Source organism: Pan troglodytes, chromosome 1 (assembly GCF_028858775.2).
Source record: "Pan troglodytes isolate AG18354 chromosome 1, NHGRI_mPanTro3-v2.0_pri, whole genome shotgun sequence".
NCBI classification, from domain to species: domain Eukaryota; kingdom Metazoa; phylum Chordata; class Mammalia; order Primates; family Hominidae; genus Pan; species Pan troglodytes.
The window spans coordinates 78,121,093-78,137,740 of NC_072398.2; the positions used below are offsets into that span (position 1 = coordinate 78,121,093).

Below are 16,648 nucleotides of genomic sequence, written 5' to 3' on the forward strand. Positions count from 1 at the left end.
TGATTTTTCTAAGCTCTTCTAATGTGCCTGTTAGGTTCATATTGTCCCATAGACTCGCGTTTGTATTTTTTTCTTCTTAAACTTTTCTTGTGATCCTGGATCATAAATTTCAGTCTAATAGTTAAAGGACACAGGACTCCCAATTTTAATGCTGTTATTGGTATGTAGAAATATCTTATGTCTGTCCTTCATAAACAAGAAAAACACTACATGTACAAATTTATTTCCTCAACAAAAATGAGTAAATTCACAAACGGGAATAAAAATCCATTATCACATTGAGGAGAGGTTTGTTCCTCTGGGATATGCAACAGAACACAATTTAAAGCCTCAGATAAATAATAGTGACATTGGTCATATCTTGTGGGCCTATTGTGTTTTAGGTATTATACAAAGATATGCATAACACATATGATCTTATTTAAGTCTTACAAGTATCCCACATGGTGCAAAAATAGATTTTCTCTTTCAGAAAAAAGAAACCAGGCCTGACTATGGTAGATTGAGAGTTGAACCCAGGTCCATCTGACAGTGCAGCCTGTGAACAAGCCCTTGTGGAAGGGACAGAGGGTTGGGGGGCCTTACTCGTCTGCTGGAACTGGGTAGTCCATAAGTTGAAAGATGACCTTCTTGGGTGAAGTACATGTCAACAAAGTGATAACCTGCAACATAACATCCTTCATACAATTGTTATCACACAATTGCCTGTAAATAGCATCCACGATCTTAGACACCTGGAAGAGAAATTCCACAGGTAAACAAGAATCTCCTGTTCCATGGTCACCTCTAAACCAAGGCATTTCTTGGACATAAGAATTCACTTTTTCTCAGAATTACCAAAGCAGCAACTAACATACAGATAAGCACTAGTAGAAAGCATATTTACATGTGTGACTACACAATGCAAAATATTCATCTGGATGAAGACTGAATCTGTGCATTTATGAATAGCAGGAAAATGCCCATTTCTTTAAAAGTTTATTTTGGGAGGGTTGAATTCATTACATAAGAAATATAAGCTCGGTATAGGAAACATACATATAATTCAAGTACTTAAAGAAAATCAAAATAATGGAACAGAATAACAATGGAGCTACAGTGTATACTTCAAAGAAAACTTTTGCAAGTTAAAGACGATTTGAATCCACATATTGAAGGGATGAACCATGTACTGGAGGAATGACCCAGAATGGTAAACACTAACCCACAATCTTGCAAACTCTACTCGTAGGTCCCATGTTAGTGTCATTTTTCCCCCTTTTTACTCATTCTTGAACAAGGAGAGTTCTAGCTGGATCTGAAATTTGTTTCAAATCAGTGGCTGTGTATTCAATATCAAATTTAATCCACTCAGATCATCTCACTTCTTATTTTGAAAATAATCCATTGCATTTTTTTCTTCTTAAATTTTTCTTGTGATCCTGGATCATAAATTTTAGACTAACAGAGATTATAAGCTGAAAAATTAGTTGATGCAAATTTACATTACCCTGCAGTTACATCATATACAGTTCATTTATCTGTACAACTTTCTATGGCAAACAAAAGAAAAAATTATAAATGTTAAAAAGTGCAGGGTACTTTTCCAACCACATAGGTTCCAAGGTGAGCAAGAAATGAGAGATATCAAACTACTCTTTTCCACAGACCTTCTAAGTATAGGATTTAGAGCTTCTTCTAGTTGTCCTCTTCCTATTTTAAATGCAAATACCTCTAAAGCAAGCCACCTATGTCACTGGGTGCTTAATTATAGAAATTTATGCTAATTTATGTCCAGTTATAAAAATGATGGTCTGTTTCAATTTTGATGAAATATTTGATGTGTTAGGATTATTTAGAGATTATAAGCCCATATACTGTATATGCAATTTGGGGGATTTTTAGGGATGTTTTTAGCCTTATAACTCATTTTAGAACCTAACCCCATCTAAGACAAGAATCCACTGTTTTCAGTAGTCCAGTTGCTTGTGGGAGCTGGGGTTGGGTCATAAATTGAGGAGCCCATTTTGTTCATTTTGTTTCTGTGGTTAGAGATTTCACTGTAGCAGAAGCTAGTTTTACAAATCTAGTTTTCTGTTTGGTCTCTCTTTCTCTCAGGGACTTGGTAAGCCTTCATCTCACCTTCCTTTGAGTGCTCTTTCCCACTTCACTAGAAGAGAACTCTATTTTGTAAGATGACTCTTGCCCTTCACCTTTCCCTGTGGTTGTGTTTGCCCTACAGAATGCTCCCATCTGCAGCAGCATTGAGAGTTCTATATAAAGCATCACCTCCCCTTTCCTGCTCTATGAATTTGAGTAAGACTTCTCAGATTATTTTCAGTCACCTTGCACTCCTGTGTCAGGAGAGGGAACTAGAGGTTCATTCCTCATGTCACCATCAGGACTGGTTTCATGGGCCTGTGACCTATGTGTTTGCACAGGGCTCCATGCTGAGAAGGTACCCTTACTTTGTTTAAAGCTCTGCCACTATCACCTTGAACTTTTAAACAATTTCATCTTTGTATTTTGTAAATCAAGTCCCATGGGACAGTGGAGCAGAGGAGATACAGTATGTGAGTCTGCCATTGTTCCTGTGGTCCCATTCACATGTGGTGTTCACAAAATGCCAGGGGACCGATGATGTGAAGCTCAGTGGAAAAACAAGATAAGCATCTTATTGAAACTGTAACCTACTTTAAAAATTCCCACTTAGTCTGAAAATGACATAGAAGGAAACAGAAAGGGTAGGCCATAAATTATTTTCCTTTCAGGCTTTCCTTACTCATCAATAAGCTGAAGGTAGAGAATGTTGGTAGGATATATGAATGATAAAAATTGAAATTTTAAAAGTCGAGCTAGTTTTACGTAGTGTTTCCACCCTTTTGGAAAGAATGTAATACGTATGCATGTGTGAGCTGTGAAACACAAATAGCATTATTTTGGTGATTCTGCACATGAGCTAAATGCGCCTATGCTTACGTTTGTAACTGGCATTGCACAATATATGTATGGATAGTAAAATTTGTGTTCACGACTAAAAAATGTTAATTGTTCTTTTTGCTTAGAAAGACGTTAAATAGCAAATAAAACCAGCATGAAGAATTGAGAGAGAGAGACTGTGGAGGAAAGGCGAACACTGCATGTGCTTACACATTTAATGACATTATTTCCTATGTTGTGAGGAGGCAGTCCCAGATTTCATTCTGTACTGAGCCCCACAAATTATGTAGCCAGCTCTACGCAAGCTGAGAGTCTTTGAAATCGTTCCTTAAGGGATACACAGGGGATTTCAATTACAGCTATACTATTTTATTGCTGTTAATGTATTTCTTTAAAAATTCTAAAGCAAATATGGCAAAATATTATGATTTAATATGATTGGTGGATAAGCATTCATTACTTACTCTCTAAAATTGTTCGTATGCTTGAAATATTTCACACAAAAAATTCTCAGGCCAGGCATGGTGGCTCATGCCTGTAACCCTCATGCTTTGGGAGGCCAAGGTGGGAGGGTTGCTTGAGCCCAGGAGTTTGAGACCAGCCTGGGCAACATAGTAAGACCTCCATCTCTACAAAAATTCGTTTAAAAAATTAGCCGGGTGTGGTGGTACATGCCTGTAGTCCCAGTTGCTTAGGAGGCTGAGGTGGGAGGATTGCTTAAGCCCAGGAGTTTGAGGCTGCAGTGAGCCAAGGTTTCACCACTGCACTCCAGCGTGAGCCACAGAGCAAGACCCTGTCTCTAAGTAAAACTTAAAAAACCAAAAGCCTCATTATATTGAAGTCATTTAATGAACAATGACAAGAAATACATATAAAAAGAAGTGGACATACAACACAGGCAAAAATGCACATTAGAGAGTAAACCCTGTGCTCTCCTGCTTATTGTCAAGTATCTTACCATGGTGACCTTCTCAGCATGAAATTCCAGAGTAAATATCAGTATGGATGGTGCATCAGATGCGATTTTATCATCAGGTGAAGAGAGTTTCATCAGGAGACTCCGCACAAAGTCAGTCAGCAAGGGAGGCAGTAAGGTTTGCCCTACTCTCTGCAACCACAAAGGATAGTCATGACCTCAGGCCTTACTCACACCAACATAAGACAGCTAAACTCAGACATGGTGGGGGATGCTCAAGAGCCAGGCAGGGCCACAAGTCTTCCGTGGGCCATATACATCTTGTTGGAGTCTCTTTCTTCCATGAAAAATATTAAAAATTATATTTTACAACAATGTTGGTACAAAAATGACTATAATCCAAGTGAAATTATGTTTAATTTTTTTCTTCTGATTTTAAAGCAATTCAGCTGTTCAAATATTATCATGAATTTATTCAGTTTTGGAAATGAGTTTGCTCCAATCAGAAACAAGTATGAAGAAAGCAGAAGATGCAGGAGGGGACAGGGTGAGGAAGTCAAGGGAATCAAAGGCATGGACTTTCCTCTTTTACAGAAAGGGATCAGGAAGCAGAAAGAAATAAAAGGCCTTTATGTCCATGATCAAGGTGCAAGAACTACAATTCAAATAATCCCTTTTTAAAGTTGGAGGACTATCCATGGATTGTAAAATTTGAACAAACTCACATTGATTATAGATTTCTCAAAGAAAGATAAACGAGCCAAATTTTCTCCTTTTGCCTTTATATGGAAAAAAAAAAGTCATTCTCCCAAGTACAGAGGATACCCAATCTCACCAATAAAGGTTTTTCTTCACTCTCCTTAAAGGGATGGAGTATTGCTTTTTGGTCATAAGGCAGAACTAAGGTCTGAGTGAGAATTGATGATCACTAGCTCCTCTCCCACTGGGCAGAGGGGTGATGGATGGGAATCTTGGAAAGCTATGGAAGAAAATTAGAGGGGGGTAACCAAGGCTTGGAGAGGTGGGCTGAATATCATAAATAGTTTGCCCTACTTTAAGAGAGCCAGATTTAATTATATGACACTGGATTTTTTAAAAATATTGGAGGGCAGAATATTCTCTTCTTGAATATTTGCTTACTCAACAAAAAATTTAGTATCTATCTAAAAAGTTGTAGAAGAAGCAATTCCCAGTGAAACTTAGAGCCAGTGTTAGAAGTTTCTGTCATGTACAGGTGAAGATGTGATAGTAGATTATATAAAATGGTAGGTTTGCTTTGTAAAATATTATCTACACGTAACTCTCCAGAAATACACCAATCACACAGGATCAGCTGGGTTCTTCAGAGGTCATTTTTATCTCCTCCTGCTTCTTACTGCTACGCCGTGTTGTTACATGTTCTTGATGCCACTTGCTTGAATGTTTGCATAATATACTATTAACTTAATAGTCCATAGATTTTCATTTATTCCTCTATGTTTGGCATATACTTTAAAAAATCTGTGAAGAAGCTCTTCTCACAAATAATGGTGCCATTTTGAGTTATTTCTTTCTATAAATTCCCATGAGTGACACTATTAGTTTATTTGGTATGAACATATATAAACATATATATTTTTAGTTAATGACACTTTTGTGGCTCTCTGTGGATCCTTTGCAAAACAGTGTTCTCTCTTACAACCAACCACTATATAAAATGAGAGTGCCATAGTTTGGGAATTGTTTTCGGTTTTGTTTTTCAATCCAGCCCTCCCATTTAATGGTGCTTTGCTTCCAGCTTCCATGGTTAGCAACCTTGCTGCTTCTACCCCTATTTGCATGCTTTGAACTTTGTCTTTGGCTATAGTCCTCTTGGTCTTGTTTCTACAATCTTGTATTCTTTCAATTTACCTGTTCCATCTACTACTGAAAGTCTCAACTCCAGGTTTTCCAGCTACTGTTCCCGCATGTAGTGCTGGGCTTGCTTTGGTCTCACAATTGGGAAATGAATAACAGGTCATGAACACAAGGACCCAGGGTACCTCCCCCAACCCCAAGGATTTTTACACCTGATGGACATTAAACTCAGATAAGCAAGGACACCAACCTAGAGGCTGTGATGATAAGTCTCATGAACAGCTTAGGAGAGGCCCCAACAGACGGCTGGTCCTAGGTTCACTAGCCCAGTCATGGTACTTAGGATTTCAATTCCAGGATACTGGAATGGAGGATGGAAGGATGAGGGAAGATTTGCTAGTAAACTTAAACAGATGCCTGGTTTCTTCATGTAAATGAACATAGTCATCCAGGCTTGAAATTTTTGAGAGGAGGTGGGAAAGAATAACTTTTGATTTTGGAAAGATGTACCATTGGGCTTCTACATATTTAAGACAGCTATGCAGTATTTTTGACCATACCATGTTAGATGTATTGCTTCTGCGTATCCTCAGCCTCCCACATTTCAACCCATCTCAGCCATGGAAGAAGACGCTGCTTTATACATGTAGTTTTAAGAGGAACCCCTAGATCCTCCCTCCTCAAGAGATGAGCTAGCCTAACAGGTTTCCTCAGAAGTTTTGCTGAACTACTAGCTCAACGTGTGTGGCTGGAAGGTGCTGGAAATCCCAACCTGGGCCCCAGTGCTGTGCAACTTCTGGAGCCTATGGCTAAACCTATGTAGTCTGAAGAAGGTGAGGGAGTATATATGGCTATAGAGCCTCACAGTTCTCCCAAGGGTCGAGACAGTGTAAAAACTACTTACTTGGTACTGAGGTTTATCATGTAGGCTTTTTAAATTTTTATTTTTCATTTAATAGCGCTTTTAAACAAAATCACAGTGTCATTATGATGTTTGCAGATTAAATTATGATAGTATTGGAAAGTCTGTTAACTGATGACTGTTAATTTTTCTAAATAAGCAGAAGTTCTCCATTTTTAGTGAACTATTTGTTGGCCAAACAAAAAGAAGTGTAACTAGGAAATACCTCATTTGCTTTCTATAAGGATTAAGTAAAGTAATACAAATTACTATATTTGGGAATAATAGGCATAACTACTATTAATAGAGATGAAAATCAGAAAACTAAATGGTCTATAATCATTTACATTTTATCACACTGAGTTTAAAAAAAAACGAAAAAATACTAACGACATAAACTTTGTTGAAATAAATTGTTACTAAGAGTAATAATACACATAAACAAAAGCCCTCAGAAAAAGTGGGGCTAAGTTACCTGAGCTATTTTACTTTCGTCTTGTTGAAACTCCTTGGGTAGAAATTCTACATCAGAAGAAGGAAACTGGAGGCTATGACTTTTACCGTTTGTAGGCTTATTTGTTCCAATATCTGCTTTGTTAAGAAAAAGAGTTTCAGGTTGTTATTTGATCACTGGTTTGTTCTATGACATCACTATTTCCAATTTTCTTTTCCTGCCCAGTTCTGGAGATCTGAAGTTTTCTGAATATTTAACTCTCTGCTTATAGTTTAGTCTCATAAAATTTTATGACACTCACACAGAATTCATAAAGTGTTTAAGAGAGTCCATGTGACATATGAATGGACAAATACTTTTAATAATAGCCTGACAAGATAACAAATATATATAGACCATCAAATGCATGGTTCAGTGTGCTGGAAAAGCTAATGCTAAGCTGGAGGGTCTATTGGCAGGGAAAGTAGACTTGGAGGCAACTGAAATGAGCTGAGGAGTGGTAGACCAGGGAATCCAGAAGTGCTCAGCAAAAGCTTCAGGTGCAGATAACTTCAGTTCTGGAGAAGGTGAGCTTTAAATGATTTTGTTTGTTTTTAAATAGCTCCATAGAGATATAATTGACATTTATTTACTGATTTTGTTTTTGTTTTTTGTCTTTTTTGAGCCCGGATCTTGCTCTGTCACCCAAACTGAAGTCCAGTGGTACAAACAGGGTTCACTGCAGCCTCGACTTCCTGGGCTCAACTGATCTTCTCACCTCAGCCTCCCCAGTAGCTGGGATTGCAGGTACATGCCACAGTGCCCAGCTAATTAAAAATATACATATTTTGTAGAGATAGGGTCGCACTATGTTGCCCAGGCTGGTCTCCAACTCCTAGGCTCAAGTAATCTGCCCGCCCAGGCCTCCCAAATTGCTGGGGTTACAGGTGTGAGCCACCATGCCCAGCCCATATAACATATCTAAGGTGAACAACTTGGCAAGTTTTTGTGTATCTATACACTCAGTAAAACATTACCACAGGAAAAAAAATGAACATATCTATTGTCTCCAAAAGTTTCCTCATGCCCTTTTGTAACCCCTCACACCTAATCCCTGTATCCATCCTCTGACTCCAAGGCAACCATTTATCCACTTCTTGTCATCTGCTCTCTGTCAAGTTGGTACTTTCTAATTTTATATGAGTGGATCATACCATATGTACTCTTTTTGAGGGGGATTGGCTTCTTTCACTCAGCAAAACTACTGAGATTCATCCATGTTTTCGTACATATTAATAGTTTGTTCTTTTTTACTGTGAATAATAGTATTCTATTATATGTACATACCCAAATCTCTTTATCTATTTGCTTGTTAATGGACATTTAGGTTGTTTCCGGTTTGAGGCTATTACAAATAATGGTGTTATGAACATTCATGTACCAGTAAGTGTTTGTACGAACAATTGCTTTCATTTCTCTCAGGTAAATATAAAATTGTGTTATGACTGAATCATATGATAGCTATATGTTTAACTTTTTAGGATAGTGCCAAATTACTTTCCAAAGTTGTTATACCATTTTACAGTTTCACCCACAATGTATGTGAGCTCCAGTGACATCCTTAACAACACATGGCAGAATCAGTCTTTTTAATTTTAGACATTCTAATGAGTGTGTAGTGGTATCTCATTATAGGTTTAATTTACATTTCTTTAATAAGTATATATAGAACATTATTTGATTTGCTTCTTTGCTATCTGTGCTTCTTTGGCTATTTAAATCCATTTTTATTTTTTATTTGGTTGTCTTTTTTCATAGAGAGGTTTTTTTTTATTTCTTCTAAAAAAAAGCGGAAGGGGATACATGTGCAGAACGTGCAGGTTTGTTCCGTAGGTACACATGTGCTGTGGTGGTTTGCTGCACCTATTGACCCGTCCTTTAAGTTCCCTCCCCGCACCCCCCACCTCCAACAAGCCCTGGTGTGTGTTGTTCCCCTCTCTGTGTCCGTGTGTTCTCAATGCTCAACTCCCACTTAAGAGTGAGAACACGTGGTATTTGGTTTTCTGTTCCTGTGTTAGTTTGCTGAGGATAATGGCTTCCAGCTTCATCCATGTCCCTGCAAAGGCCATGATCTCATTCCTTTTTGTGCCTGCATAGTATTCCAGTGTATATATGTACCATATTTTCTTTATCCAGTCTATCATGGATAGGCATTTGGGTTGGTTCCATGTCTTTGTCATTGTAAATATTGCTGCAATAAACATATGTATGCATATGTCTTTATAGTAGAATGATCTATATTCCTTTGGGTATATACCCAGCAATGGGATTGCTGGTTAAATGGTATTCTGGCTCTAGAACCTTGAGGAATCACCATACTCTTTTCTACAATGGTTGAATTAACTTACATTCCCACCAACAGTGTAAAAGTATTCCTATTGCTCCACATCCTCCATCTATTGTTTCCTGATTTTTGAATAATCACCATTCTGACTGGCATGAGATGTTATCTCATTGTGGTTTTAATCTGCATTTATCTGATGATCAGTGATGTTGAGGTTTTTTCATGTTTGTTGGCCATGTAAATGTCTTCTTTTGAGAACTGTCTGTTTGTATCCTTTGCCCACTTTTTGATGGGGTTGTTTGTTTTTTTCTTGTAAATTTTTTTAAGTTCCCTGTAAATTCTGCATATTAGACCTTTGTCACATGGATAGATTGCAAACATTTTCTCCCATTCTGTAGGTTGCTTATTCAATCTGATAATAGTTTCTTTTGCCATGCAGAAGCTCTTTAGTTGAATTAGATCTCATTTGTCAATTTGGGCTTTTCTTGCAATTCCTTTTGGTGTTTTATTCATGAGGTCTTTGCCCATGCTTATGTCCTGAATGGTATTGCCTAGGTTTTCTTCTAGGGTTTTTATGGTTTTAGGTTTTACATTTAAGTCTTAATCCATTTTGAGATAATTTTTGTGTAAGATGTAAGGAAGGGGTCCAGTTTCAGTTTTCTGCAAATAGCTAGACAGTTTTTCCGGCACCATTTATTAAACAGAGAATTCTTTCCCCATTGCTTGTTTTTGTCAGGTTTGTCAAAGGTCAGATAGTTGTAGATGTGTGGTGTTATTTCTGATGTCTCTGTTATGTTGCATTGGTCTATATGTCTGGTACCAGCACCAGTGTTCCATTGGTCTATATGTTTGGTACAAGTACCATATTGTTTTGGTTACTGTAGCCTTGTAGTATAGTTTGAAGTCAGGTAGCATGATGCCTTCAACTTTGTTCTTTTTGCTTAGGATTGTCTTGGCTCTACGGGGTCTTTTTTGATTCCATATGACATTTAAAATAGTTTTTTTCTAATCGTGTGAAGAATGTCAATGGTAGTTTGATAGGAATAGCATTGAATCTATAAATTACTTTAGGCAGTATGGCCATTTTCATAATATTGATTCTTTCTATCCATGAGGATAGAATGTTTTTCTATTTTTTTGTGTCCTCTCTTATTTCCTTGAGCAGTGGTTTGCAGTTCTCCTTGAAGAGGTCCTTCACATCCTTTGTTAGCTGTATTCCTAGGTATTTTATTCTCTTTGTAGCGATTGTAAATGGGAGTCCATTCATGATTTGGCTCTTTGCTTGCCTATTGTTGGTGTAAAGGAATGCTTGTGATTTCTGCACATTGATTTTGTATTGAGATTTTGCTAAAGTTGCTTCTCAGTTCAAGAAGTTTGTGGACTGTGATGATGGGGTTTTCTAAATATAAAATGATGTAATCTGCAAACAGAGATGACTTCCTCTCTTCCTCTTACAGAGTTTTGATGTCCTTTATGAACTTTGAATATGGGTCTTTTATCAGATATGTAGTTTGCAAATATTTTCTCCCAGTCTGTGGCTTAACTATTAACAGTATCTTTCAAAGAGCAGAAATACCTAATTTATCATTTATTTTCATTTATACTTTGACTATTGTATCTAAGAAATCTTTGCCTAATCCAAGGCCCCCAAAATTTCTTTGAGTTCTATAGTTTTAGATTTTACATATAGTTCTGTTACTCACTTTGGATTAATATTTGAATATATATGAAGTATAGATCAAAGTTGTTTTTCTGCCTATAAATATCCATTTTTTCCAAACGCAATTTATTGAAAAGTTTTTGCTCACTCCTTTAAATTGCCTTTGAAACTTCATAAAAAATCAACTGACTATATATATGGATTTATTTCTGGACTCTCAGTTCTATTCTGCACAATGTTGAATAGAATAGAACTAATGACAGTGCACATCCTTGCCTTGTTTCTGATGTTTCAGGGAAATCATTCAGTATTTCACCATTAAGTGCAGACATAACCTCAAAAGATACTACAGGTTTGGTTTCAGATCATTGCAATAAAGTGATTATCACAATAAAGTAACCCACGTTAATTTTGTTGGTTTCCCAGCACCTATAAAATGTATGTTTACACTATGCTGTATTCTATTAAGTATGCAATAGCATTATGTATAAAAATATACATATCTTAATTAAAGACATTTTATTGCTACAAAATGCTAACAATCATTTAAGCTTTCACTGAACAGGTTCTCCTGGCTTGGATCTCCAGCAATCCCTCACCAGGGCTATTGAGCCAGTAGCATCTCTGCAACTCCCTGGGACAGACCTCCCTGGGAGGGCGAGTTGCCCTCTTTGCTGTCTTATAACCCTTACTGTCTCCAGGTTCTTGAGAGTCTGTGGGGACCAAAGGCTGGTCTGGATTCCCAGCACAGAGCATTCCTGACATGAAAAAGTGGCTGGGCTATTTTCCACACAGGTCTCAGTCCTTCTCCTCACCAGACAGGGCCTCTTGACCTTGGACTCCAGCACAACCACCCTGCTCCCACCTGTCCCCTTCAATCAGAGGCAGCCCAGCATTTCTCTGAGTAGAAAATCCCAGAGTCAACCCACAATACCTCCGCGACTGCAATTGCAGTAGTACTCCCTTAGCAGCCCTTGGGCTAGGGGAAGGAACAAAGGGCCTAGTCACTATGCTGGCACCTCCAACACACTCCAGCCACAAAAGGAAAAGGAGTCTAGCCCTTATTCCCTGGAAATACCCAACCCCCACTCCTCACCAGCCAGGGCCCCTGGCTTACAACTGCAGAATGGTCACCCACAACCATGGCTGAACATATCCACTGGTAAGTGGCTGGAGTCTCCCTGGGGAGAGGCTCCCAGAGGTGTTTGACAGCCCCTCTGCCACTGCCACAGCAGAGTTCTATCCCTGCTGCCCTCAATTTGGGGAAGAAATGAGCCTGAGGGCTACACCTGAGCTTATAGCACACCACAGTCACTGTAGGGAGAGGAGACCAATCTTTCCACCTGGAGAGCCTTTGAACCCCTGTTCTTCAACAAGCATAACCCCAAGCTCATACCAGCAATTTAGCTGTCCCACCCTACTGGCTGAACAATCTCAGTAACAGCAGCTCCATGTTTCTTGGAAGTAGAGCTCAAGGGGGCAACTGAAAACTCCTCTGCCACTGCCTCTGCAGTGGTACTATCCCTGCTACCCTCAGACTAAAGAAGGAGCAAAGACTGTAAATACCTAATCTGCAACTCCAGCAAGTTACAGTCAACCCAGAGAAAGGGGGCCAGTCTGTCTCCTGTGGGTTCTACTCATGTTCCCTGCTCATCACCAGGCAGGGAACTCCTAGCTTGGGCCCACAGCACAGACCTTCAATCCTGGATTGATTGCACTGAGCAATTGCTGACCTGCATCTCTCTGGTGTGGAGCCTCCAGAAGACAAGTAAAAGATCCTTGGCCACACTCACTGCTGAGGTCCCTTTCTCTGCTGCCTCCAAGTTGGGGAGGAAACATAAACCTTGAAATCAACCCAGAGTTGTGGTAGGCATCCTGGAAGTGCCAAGCCATGATCTATAGCCAACACTTAAGTGGGAAAGGAGCCCATGCTTTCGGGGCACAGAGAAGAAGCACAGCTGCTACTGTAAGGAAATATAGGGGAGCCACAACTGAGCAAGAGTCTACCAACTGATCACTATGCCTAAGTGCCATTGACCAGACCAGATCACACCCTAAAGCTTCAACAACAAAATATCTCACTAACATACCCTACCATGAAACCAAAGATGAGAAGTCAGATACAAATACAGACCCTGTACAAGGCTCAGTCCTGTGAAGACATCCAGAAAGGAAGTCTACTGACTATACTCAATCTCCACTGCAGTTAAAGGAATACCCTCATGCCGAACTGAGAAAGAATGAGTAACTCAAATAGCTAGAGTGTCTTGTGTCCTCCAGATGGCTGAAATAGTTCTCCAACAAGGGTTCTTAACCAGGTTGGATTGACTGAAATGACAGAAATATAATTCAGAATATGGCTAGGAATGAAGATCATTGAGATTCAGGAGAATAGCAAAACCCAGTCCAAGGAAACTAAGACTCACAATAAAATGATACAGGAGCTGACTGATGAAATAGCCAGTATAAAAAAACCTAACTGGCCTGATAGAGCTGAAAAACACACTACAAGAATTTCACAATGCAAATGCAAGTATTAACAGCAGAATAGATGAAGCTGAGGAAAAAAATCTTGAAACTTGAAGACTGGCTCTCTGAATTAAGGCAGTCAGAAAAAAAAAGAAAAAAAAGAAACCAGAATGTAAAAGAAAGAACAAAACCTCCAAGAAATACAAGATTATATAAAGAGGCCAATTCTATGTGTTATTGGCATCCCTGCAATAGATGGAGAGAAAGCCAACAACTTGGAAACATTTCAGGATATCATCCATGAAAACTTCCCCAACCTTGCTAGACAGGTCAACAGTCAAATTCAGGAAATACAGACAACCCCTGCACAATTCTACATCCCCAAGACACATAATCATCAGATTCTCCAAGGTCAAAATAAAAAAAGAAAATATGTTATCATTTTTTTATATGCCTCAGCCTCCTGAGTAGCTGGGATTACAGGCACACACCACCATGCCCAGCTAATTTTTGTATTTTTATTAGAGACGAGGTTTCACCATGTTGGCCAGGCTGGTCTCAAACTCCTGGCCTCAATTGATCTACCCACCTCAGCTTCCCAAAGTCCTGGGATTACAGGTATGAGCCACCATGCCTGGCTTCAACATCCTTAAAAAAAAATAAATTCCAACCAAGAATTTCATATCTGGCTCAACTAAGCTTCCTAAGTGAAGGAGAAATAAGACCCTTTTTAGACAAGCAAATGCTGAAGAAATTCATTACCACTGATCTGCCTGATAAGAGCTCCTGAAAAGGGCACTAAATATGGAAAGGAAAGACCAGTACCTGTCACAGCAAAAATACACTGAAGTACACAGACCAGTAATACTGTAAAGCAATCACACGAACAAGTCTGCATAATTAATCAGCTAACATCATGACAGGATCAAATCCATAAATAACACAAACCTTGAAGGTAAATGGGCTAAATTCTCCAATTAAAAGGCACAGAGTGGCAAGCTTAATAAAAAACAAAGACCCAATGGTATGCTGTCTTCAAGAGACCCATCTCACATGTAATGACACTTACAGGCTCAAAATAAAGAAATGGAGAAAAACCTACCAAGCAAATGGAAAACAGAAAAAGGCTGCGGTTGCAAACCTAATCTCAGGCAAAATAGACTTTAAGCCAACAAAGATCAAAAAAGACAAAAAAGGGCATTTACACAAATGATGAAGGATTCAATTCAATGGGAAGACTTAACCATCCTAAATAAATATGCACCCAACACAGGAGCACCCAGATTCATACAGCAAGTTCTTAGAGTTCTTCAAAGAAACTTAGACTCCCACACAATAATAGTGAGAGATTTCAGCATCCCACACAATAATAGTGGGAGTCTTCAACATCCCACTGGCAGTATTAGATCATTGAGGCAAAAAAGGTCATTTTCTTAAGTGAAATAACTCAAAACAGAAAGTCAAATACCACAGGTTCTCACTATATAATGTGTACACATGGGCATACAGAGCAGATTAATAGACATTAGAGACTCATAAAAGTGGGAAGGTGAAAGGGGAGTGAGGGATGAGAAAGGACCTAATGGGTAAAATGTACACTGTTTAGGTGATGCTTACTACTGAATATATCCATGCAACAAATCAGCATTTGTACCCCCTAAATCTATTCAAAAAAGAATTGTTATGTCTCCTTAATTAATCGATCCCTTTATCATTATGAAATGACTTTCTTTTCCCTGGAGGCATTCTTATCTCTAAAATATATCTTTTTATAATAATAGAATATAGCCATTCCAATTTTCTTTTTATTATTGTTAACATGTTATATCATTGTCTAACTTTTAACATTTAATTCATGTATGTTTTATATTTAAAGTGAGTTTCTGGTAGGCAGCATATAGTTGAGGCTTGCTTTTTATTCAGTCTGACAATCTGCCTTTTTACTTGGGGTATTTAGAATATTTACATTTATTATGATTGGGTTAAAAATTTGTCTTGATTATTTGTTTCCTATTTTGTGTTATCTGTTTTTTTCTATTCTTTTTTGCCTCATTTTAAATTATTTTCTATGATTCCATTTTAGCTCCATTTTGGCTTATTATATATAACTTTTTGCTATATTATCTTAGTGGTGGCTTTAGGGTTTAGATGATACATCCTTAACTTATTAGTTTACTTTCAAGTGTTATTTTATAACTTTGTGCATAGGAGAAGAATTTTAAACACATTTATACATTTTTCCCTTTAAGTTTTTGTGTTATTGTTTTTATACATTTTACTTTTGTTATTATCTTTAAAGAGTTGATTATCATTTAAAGAGATTTAAATAAGAAAGATAAATGAATATTTATCTATATTGCTGAAGTTTTCCAGTGCTCTTCATTCCTTTTCGTAGATCTAGATTTTCGTCTGGTATAATTTCCTTTTCTAAAAGAATTTTCTTTAACATTTCTTGCAGTTAAAGATCTTATGGTAATTAATTCTACCAACTCTTGTATATCTAAAATGTCTTTATTTTACTTTTTATTTTGAAAGATATTTCTACTGGTTTAAGGATTCTAGATTGACTTTTTTTTTTCTTTTCTGTATTTTATGATGTTCCTTCATTGCCTATAACTTGTGTCATTTCTGGTGAGAAATCTGCTGTCACCCTTATCTTTGTTTCTCTATATGTAATGTCCTTTTTCCTCTTTGGCTCCTTTTAAGAATTTTTTCTTTATCACTTGTTGTAAGTAATTTAATTATGATGTGCCTTGATGTTCTTTTCTTCACATTTCTTGTTCTCTGCTGAGCTTTTCAGTGTGTGAGTTTATAGCTTTTATTACATTTGAAAATTTTTCAGTCATTATTCTTTAATTTGTTTTTCTGTCCTCACTTTCTCACTTTCAGAGACTCAAATAAAATATGTATTAGGCTCTTCAGAGACTCAAATTAGACATGCCTGATAGCTCGCTGATGCTCTATTTGTCTGTCATTTATTTCTCTGTTTAAATTTTGATAATTACTATTACTATGTCTGCAAGCTCATTAATCTTTTCTTCTGCAAAGTTGTTGTTAATCCATGCCAGAGAATTTTTCTTCTCAGATATTGTAATTTTTACCTCCAGAGGTTCAATATAGGTCTTTTAGGAGTTTTTCTGTCTCTACTTAAGATGTTTTTATCTTCTAAT

At 37.7% G+C, this 16,648-nt stretch overlaps 1 protein-coding gene across 3 annotated transcripts in view; it reads right to left on the reverse strand.

Moving 5' to 3' along the window:
- The window catches only part of MROH9 (maestro heat like repeat family member 9), a 132,437-nt gene that overhangs the window by 77,663 nt on the left and 38,126 nt on the right, over positions 1 to 16,648 (reverse strand). For 2 of the 3 annotated variants that reach the window (XM_054655764.2, XM_054655771.2), the window contains exons 9-10: positions 7,048 to 7,160; positions 586 to 734 (exon numbers count right to left, since the gene is read on the reverse strand). In XM_054655764.2, the coding sequence (XP_054511739.1) occupies positions 586 to 734; positions 7,048 to 7,160 (262 nt within the window). Of the gene's footprint in view, positions 1 to 585; positions 735 to 3,877; positions 4,028 to 7,047; positions 7,161 to 16,648 lie in introns of all 3 variants that reach the window. The other variant, XM_016932332.4, reaches the window with a different exon arrangement.